General features: G+C 36.2%; 1 protein-coding gene across 2 annotated transcripts in view; it reads right to left on the bottom strand.

The window, feature by feature from the left end:
• Nucleotides 1–6,031, bottom strand: part of LOC112517979 (LEC14B protein) — a 12,342-nt gene extending 6,311 nt beyond the window's left edge. The window contains exons 1-4 of one of the 2 annotated variants that reach the window (XM_025125453.1): nt 5,968–6,031; nt 4,305–4,801; nt 3,683–3,802; nt 2,835–2,912 (exon numbers count right to left, since the gene is read on the bottom strand). In XM_025125453.1, coding sequence (XP_024981221.1) covers nt 2,835–2,912; nt 3,683–3,802; nt 4,305–4,733 — 627 coding nt within the window. In that variant the 5' untranslated portion in view covers nt 4,734–4,801; nt 5,968–6,031. The other variant, XM_025125454.1, reaches the window with a different exon arrangement.
• Between the last annotated feature and the right edge of the window lie 3,074 nt (nt 6,032–9,105).

Here is a 9,105-nt window from a genome sequence, read left to right as displayed (position 1 = left end):
AGCCCCCCTCTACTTGTTTCCTGCCTCTCTTTTGCGAAGCTGATATATCCGACCCCAGTGTGGGTCGGGCTGAGACGTATCATTACCCCCGCCTCGAAAATTCACCTTGTCCTCAAGGTGAAAGCCAGGGAACTGCTCCACCACCTGAGTGTACTGACACCTCCCTCGCATCCAAGTGCGCGTGAGTTTCCGGTGTTATCTCTTCCCCCTCGTCATCTTCATCATCCATTAACATGATCCGCAGGGATTTCTCGGGGCAACGGTGTCCGGGTGTGAACTTCCCATCGCATCGAAAACATAACCCTTAGCCCGTTTATCCGCCAGTTCCGAGTCTGTCATCCGTTTAAACGGTTTGCTCGTTACCCCCTGTTGTCGGTCGTTGGGTTCCCGTTGGTGGGGCGGCCGGCGGCCGTGAGCCCCCCACTCCGGTCCGCACTGGCTGACTTTTGTTTTCCCCTTTTTCCACGTTCCCGTTGCTGATAGTTTTATTTTCATCCACCATCAGAGCTAGTTGGATCGCCTGGTCTAAGTCCATTGGTTGAAGCAACCTCACGGAAGTTCGTAGCTCCGGTTTCAACCCTTTTAGGAATGTACCCTGCATAATCTTCTCAGGAATACCCCTTAGCTGTGCCGATACTATTTCAAATTTCCCTATATACTCGCGTGCCGACCCTTCCTGTTTAATTGCCAAAAATTGTTCGTATAGGTCCCCTTCCTGAGATGACTAGAACCGAGCCAACAACCGGTTTTTTAATCCTTCCCAGTGACGAAAAGGATGCCTATCATCACTCCATCAGTACCATGCAAGGGCCTGTCCCTCCAACCCCAACACCGCATCTTTCAACTTCTCCCCCGTAGTAACAAATCCCTGAACGTCGAAAAATCTTTCCATGAGGTACACCCACCCATATGCATCAGTTCCATCGAACAACGGCATCTTCAGCTTACAAAGACGGTAGTCCGCCCCCGGCACCCACCCCCGTTCCCCCGAAGGTCCTGAGCCCCTTCCATACCCGCTGCCAAACGGCCTTTTAGTCTCAGAAAAAGCAAACATACCTGACTCCGGAAAAGGAATTTCCTGAGTGCCGATGGGCCTGTTCGGTTCCCTGGCCGTACTGCTGGTTGCATGCCAAGGCGGCAGGGGCGCCCCATTCTCATCAAAAATCGGATTCGATTGCTGCATTATGGGCCGTGTGGTGCAATCGGTGAAGATTGGCGATGGCACGGCTGCTGTCGGCGGTGGTGGCTTTAACGCCTGGAACTGTTGCAACATGACCTTCATCATCTCTGCATGTCGCTTCTCCATTTCAGTGCGCAACGATTCCACGGTGGTCTCCAAGTTTTCGAACCGCTCCGTCGTCTCAGCGCGGAACTGTTCGACGGCAGCCTTCTGTTGGGTCAACTCAGCTTCAAGATCCTGAATCTTGGTCATGGTAGCGTGGATAAAATCACAGGCGCAAGATCGATKCTCTGATACCAATTTGATACGAATCAATTGGCAAAATCAAGATTAGCGGSCAAAAGTACCACTAATCRGATGCTTATTAAAATAAACCCTGGAATTCGAGACCCAGTAATCTCCAATGTCTACGACAAGAATCAAAATACTAGAAATGAATCCAAACAATGGGGTGGCCGGTCCCTTAAATAAAGCCGTACCCTAATCCTAAAAAATATACCCTAATCCTAAAAAATAGGAAAACATATTTATCCTAATAAACTAATTAATATCTATCCTAATCAACTAATTAAGATAATTAAGAATAAGTAAATTGCAAAMAGCCCCCCTCTACTTGTTTCCTGCCTCTCTTTTGCGAAGCTGATATATCCGACCCCAGTGCGGGTCGGGCCGAGACGTATCAAAAATTAATGTAGAAACGGCAGCATTCCTCGAGGATTTAACAAAACCAAACTGATATTACAGACAACAATTCCGTAATATCCCTCAAGTATACATTAGAACTTGTTTAGCATGTTAAAGCGAATAGAAGAATGAACCTGTAAATGATTGGAAAAATACCTATTTAGGGGTCAGTTCAAATAAGAAGGCTAAATATCGTGAGAAGGTAAGAAGGGAAGGTTCATATGTGAATCATTGAAAAAATCTACTTGAAGATGCATATGTGAACCTATATGAAAAATCTTCTTCAAATAGATTTTTTCCAGATCTTTTCGTTGATTCGCTTATTATCCTTCCCTTCTTACCTTCTCACGATATTTAGCCTTCTTATTAGACCCAGCCCTTAGTCCGGACCTAGAAAAATTTTCAAGTGGTGGCACCATTTGACTACAAGAAACAAATATATGGATAATTTTTCACAAAATCGTCATTGGCCTATTAGTTAGTTCTTTGCTTTTCATATGTGAGGTCCTGAGAGTCTTTTGTTGCAAAAAATTTCAGAAACATAATAAATCTGAAAATAAAAGCTAAAAACTTAAGGAAAATAACACACAAACGAGATTCGAACCCGGGTCTGGGCTGGGAGAAAGTCATGCAAACCAACTCTACCAAAGGAAACTTGTTTCACAATTGTAGTTTCCAAATATATATGGTTGCACAAAACAAAATGGCACGGTGGCACTTTTCACGACCCTATAAATTTTTACAATGTGACGGAGGAACAAAGCAGTGGCCCGGGTCCGCCCCCGCCCCTAGTTCTGTAAACTAGCTATGTGGGACAAGGTTTCTCTTTTTATGCACCTTTGATCACTAACTATTTATAAGAAGACATGAATGGAGATCTTGATTAAACAAAGAGCATAAATAAGTTTCTATTACGGGCATACATGATACAACATGTGTGTACTAGAAACAAGATAAATGTAGCTCATACCGTGACATTTGCATGAGACTCTGTTGCAGCAGATCCAATATTAACAATGTTGACAATAGGAGACATAGTGGCATAAACCTGCAAGTAGCAATAAGATACTTATATCTTAACGAATAGCTCGAACTAATAAATAAAAACAAACTGCTTTTATTAATCCGTTAAATGTTGAAAGGAAATTAGTAATCACTTCATAGACATCAAACCCTATGGGGCAGTTTGGTTCGTATCCATTACGTCCTATATGGATAAAGTTGTCTGTATGGATTAATCTATTTGTATAGATTGCGAGCGTTTTTGTTTGGGAGGGTTTTTCAAATATGAAAGGAGTGTGTTTTTTAATTGGAAGGAGCAGGTTTGGAAAAAACTTGGCATCCTGCATAAAGCTTCCCTAGAAGCCTACCAAATAAGGGGTTGTTTGGTTGGTTTTCCATTAAGTCTTGTATGAATAAAGTTGTCTGTGTGGATTAATCTATCTTTATAGATTGGAAATTTTTTGTTTGAGAGAGTTTTTTCATAAATGGAAGGAGCTTGTTTTTTAATTGGGACGGGCAGGTTTGGAAAAAGCTTGACTTTCTGCATAAAGCTCCTTCTTAGAAGCTTACTGAATAAGCCACTTTCCATATCATTAAGCCACTACAAAATAGTCATGTATAGCTGACCGAATAAGTTGTGAGGTCCCATTAAGCTCATTAAATTGTTGACCAATAGACTTCTTCTTTACTTGGCAAGTACCTTATATAGTGTCAATGAGATTGCGATCAAACAGCAAGAAATAGGAAAGATAGTTAACACATGTCTATACTACAACTTAGAATCGGATTTTTCATCACTTTGAGGGGGAAACTCACCAAGAAACGTTTATCTGGTGAAAGAGACGTATCAGTTACTGTCCAGCGCAAGCTTTTGGCAACAATATTCTTCTGAAGCTTCCACCCCTTTTCAGCATTATAAATTTTAATGTGGCTTCCCTGTTACAGACGATAATTTTCACCTATTTAGAGCAAACAAGAGCAGGCAACAACCCCTGATTGTTGCTGAAGATTGCAGACTTGAAGACAACTTTTTACGAAAATTGACTAAAATTGTCGATCAGACCCCATAATCACTTTATAGCCACCTTTTGAACCCATTGACGGATTTAGCCGGATATTACGCATGGCATTATGCAATTTGCATAATCCACTTTTCGGATTAAAAAAAAAAAGAAGAAAGATGGGCATTACAAAAATCCACGTAGGCATTAAGCAAGTAGCATTTACGCAACTTGTGTAATGTCCATTTTTCCTCATCATTTTAATCCTAAAAGTGGATTACGCCGTAATGCCACTTGCATAATTTCTGGTTAAATCTGTAAGTGAGTTCAAAAAGTGGCTGTAAAGTGCATTGGAAGGTCCAAAATGGCTATTTTTGTCAATTTCTCCAACTTTTTACCCATCACGATTTCAAAGACAAGGCAAAAAACAAGAATACCTGAAATGCAGCAACAAAAAGGGAACCATCGGTTGAAAATTGCGAGACGTAAGCCCGAGTAGTCAATTGGTCAATTATCGAAGGACCTTTAACAGGCAAATATTTGTTTAAAAGGTGACACCGATCTGCTGCAGAGAACCTTCCTCTGCCGGAATAATTCCCTTCTCGACCCGCTAACATCTTCACCGGTGAAACAGGAAACTCCTGCCTCCGTGGAAGAACCCTTTGCAACCGGTCATGGGGTGTAGAACCGAGCTTCGTAAGCTGAGCAACTTCATGCTCGAGATCGTTCTGTGACGAAGGTTGAGGACTGTTATTATCATCTCCGACCGGAGAGGATTCACTGTCGGAAAAATCCGGGTCTATCTCCAATCTACTAAGAGCGTATCCCATGTCACCTATAGCGGTATTCCAAGCCCTAAAGAACATTTTAACAGAAACACTTTATAAATGATCGGAGTCTTAGATATCATCCCCAATTTTTCAGCTTGCAAAACCTGCAAACAAATATATATCATATCATACCCCATTCATCCAATTTTAGGTATATAGCCTTAAATGAGATTTTAATTAAATTTATGACCTTCTCATGAGTATAATTTAAGGTCATATCCCTAAATAACGCTACCCAAACTCTCAAATACCTCAATGAATCTACCATTAGTTATAATATACACTTCATTTTATATTCATATATGGAGTTGTAAAATATCTCGTAAAACCCCCGATGCAGATATCATTTTTCTTGAAATTTCATGAATGCATATATCATGAGTTCAAATTTTAATCTTGAACATCAGAAGTCAAACTCCGTCTGGTTCCATTTTTGTGGTTACTAGGCTTCTTTTAGCTTTGATGAACAAATCAACAACCACAAAAATGGTAATTAGTTACAATCTTGTTAAGCTTCTATATAGTATAATTGATCATTGAATGAGCTTGTGTGTGGAACACACGAACGGAAATTCAATTATCTGGTATATCGATTTTACCTACGACAACATTATGTTTCTTAGTGAGGCATGCATATGTCAAACTCCCTCCCGTTGGTTCCACGGAGGGAGTTTTGACGGATGCAGGTTTCACTATGAAAAATAATGCTTAACATATGTAAATCAATACACCAGAGAACCAAAAAAAAAAAATTCATTCATGTATTTCACACACAAGCTGATTCAATGATCAATTATACAATATAGAAGCTTAAACAAAATTATAACCAAATACCAGTTCTATGATTGTTTAACATATGCATGCCTCACTAATCGTAGGTAAAATTGATATACCAGACAATTGAATTTTCGTTCATGTATTCCACACACAAGCTGATTCAATGATCAATTATGCTATATAGAAGCTTAAACAAAATTATAACCAATTACCATTTCTATGGTTGTTGACTTGTTCATCAAGCTGAAAGAAGCCTAGTAACCACAAAATCAAGGAACTCTCAAACATACTACAACACAAACTATAAACCCTAAATGTAATCAGCAACAAGAACTAATAACACAAAATGAATAGACCGATTTGGCAATTTAAACCCCCAAAATTACAAGATAAACTACCACAAAAACAGCAACAGTTACATAAATATCGAGAAATCAAAACTGTAATTGAAGAAATTAGGAACGAAATTGATTGAATTGAGGTATTGGATCACCTGGTCGGTCACTGGAGATGAAAAGGTCTTCTTGGTTATCTGAATTCAATCACCTACCATCACCGGACTTAATTCGATAATTATTTATTATTTTATTTATTTATTTATTTATTCACACCATTTTACTTAATACTATAATCGCCAGGCGGTAGTTGAACACGTTTTTTTCTTATTGAATATTTTGATAAAAGTATATTTATAAATCTCATGATGACGTCATAATATGTTTAAGGGGGATGTCTAACAATCGCAGAATGATTAAGCGGTCAGAATAATTAAGAGACTCTCATGATATGGTGCAAAATGAAATATAATTGTTTGGTAATTGTGTACAATAACAGTAGGGCTCTTAATGGTTAAGAGAGATTTATGATACAAAATCATTCAGAGAGTTTTAGAACCATTAAGAGGCAGACTTTTTTTTACCAAACAAGATTCACCTCTTAACGATTCAGAGGTTGTCTCTTAATGGAACTATTAAAAGGTAAACAAACAACCCCGAAAACTTTGTTTATCGAATAAAAGAAAATACGAAGAATTAAACGTTTATTGTTGTTGGGATTTTTGTTTGAAACCCCATGAAATTGTGATAATTTTAAGAATTGGTGTATTTATATTTTATTTTATATGATTTTTTCATATATGGCTTGGAGACTTAGGATCACGTGAGACCAACCTGTTTTCGTAAGACTATTTTTTTACACTTGAAATTTCGCAGCAAAATGCTAAGAAGATAGTTTTCACAATGTTTTTGTTGTGAATGTGTGTTTTTGCTATGAATGTTCAGTTTTTTTTACCTTTCTAACGTTCTGTTGTGAAGTTTCAAGTGTAAAAAAATGGTCTCACGAAAACATGCTGGTCTCACGTGAACCCAACTCATGGCTTGGGTAGTATATTCATACATGCAAGTAGTCGTGTCTAGTTCACTATAGTCCACCCCATTTCAACATGTTTAATCAACATATCAAACACAATATGACTGAGCGTTAAAAAAATATATTAACGAGTTAGTTAAACACAACAACGCGTTCTCATTAAAAACTGCAAACGATGCAACTGTACAAATTTCAATTTCTAATTATTTATTACACTTGACAATCATGTCTGGTTTTTCATTATTGACAACACATAATACGTTAAATGATCCAATTATTTCATTGTATTTTGTAATATATTCTGTTATATTCTCGTAAAACAAAGTATCTTGAATAATCATGTCTTGTCTCGTAAAAGCATGTAAAGAACGATTTTGTCTGGAGAAACGTGCCATATCAGCAACTTGACGAAAATTATTCTTCAGAAGCATCCTGCAAGAAAGATATTACAGATTTTATTCGATAAATATTCTTAAATAATTCAAAACACGTTGGTAAAGAAATAAGATTGTGTTTAAAGATGTTAATAATTTGGATTTATAGCTATTTTAATTTTTGAAAAGTTCTGTTATTTTATTTTTTTTGGAATTTGCAGGGTTGGTCCTAGGTTTTTTTTTCCTTTTGTGCGAAAATGTTAAAAGATACCCTTATGCAAATTTATTTAAACAAGCAAAACGATGAAATCTATGGGGAAAAAATGCACCTGTGCTAAGAAAGCCCTAAATTTTAGAATTCGGCTATTCGGAATTTCTAATTAAAATCGATTTTATGGATTTCGTCCCAGAGTTTTTGATTGGGTAAATGATAATATATATATATATATATATATATATATATATATATGTATGGGGGGAGATCAAATGTTAACCAATAATTTTGTGTTAACTTTGAAAACCATGACAACCAATCAAATTCTATTCTTCTTGTAGGTTTATGTCATGTTCACATTTTAATTACAAGGGTATTTCAGTAAACTGATTTGATATGTAACTCCCAAACAATTAATGGGGAGTTACAAATCATCAAATCCCAAAAAATATGCATTTATAATATTAATATTTTTATTTTTTTTTAATCTTGATCTTCCATGTTTATTGTTTTATCAGTTTTTAATTCGCATAGAAAACACGGTAGTAAATTTTTTTGGTATCAATCAAGCTAATATGGATAAACGCAATGAAATATAGATCGACAACAGTGAGAAGATTAAAATGGTTTATAATGACAATCGGAGTTCGAGGTCGGAAATTGAAGAAATTAACCAAAGCGAATGTCTTGGTAATAGATTTTTATTTTTTTTTAGATTCGTTTTAATCAAAATTATATTCATTACGATGTGTTGTGTTTTTTGTAATTCATCTTGTATTTATAGGTTTTTTTTTTATTACTAAAATACGTACCTAAATCACATGTTCAAATGGAAGTACATGCACGACCCATTTTCATATTGTCATATTACCGACTTTTATGAATCATGAACCATTGTGTTCATGTTACGTCTATCATATGAACACAAGTGTTATTTTTTAAGCTTGATATCAAATCTTTATATTTGTGTAAATGTTTGCACCCGGTGTTCATAGCGTTGGGGTTATGTGTTCATATATTTTATACGATATGAACAAGGGGTAAAGACGATATGAACAAGGGGTGAACAACCATATAAGATCAAAAACATATATAAACAAGGGGTGAACCTTAAACGATGTGGATGCAATGCATGTATAAAACTTCAATTGACAAATGATCGCTCCTGAATGTGTTTATAATGAAGGAACTATTGTTCACAAGCTGTTCATATCGTGTTCATACCTGTTTTTTTATTTATTTCCTTTCGTATAACAGTTTTTCTTATTATGTTCATACTGTGTTCATAAATACTATGCAGTCCAAGTTCATATATATGTCAAATTGTTGTTTGCATTTGACACAATGGTTCATATATATAGTTGTGTTCTATAGTTGTGTTCATATGGTTCTTACATTAACAAAAATAAATTAACAAAAAAATCATAGAATTTTTTATATTGTAACTCCCAATTAATTAATGATATTGGAGTTACATAATTTTTTTTATCTAAATACCCTTTTCAACTTTGTTCACTTATCTTTATGAAATTTTAAATTAAAAATAATAAGTTTTTATCATGATTAATCAYAAYCGTTTATTGAAAGATTGAATGGCCAAGATCGGTTAACAAAGTTAACACAAAAACTTTGGTTAACATTTGAACCTGACCCTATATATATATATATATATATA

Source organism: Cynara cardunculus (assembly GCF_001531365.2).
Source record: "Cynara cardunculus var. scolymus isolate 2C chromosome LG 9, CcrdV1, whole genome shotgun sequence".
Lineage (NCBI taxonomy): Eukaryota > Viridiplantae > Streptophyta > Magnoliopsida > Asterales > Asteraceae > Cynara > Cynara cardunculus.
Note: the sequence above shows the minus strand (reverse complement) of the source record. Positions and strands in the feature narration are given on the sequence as shown.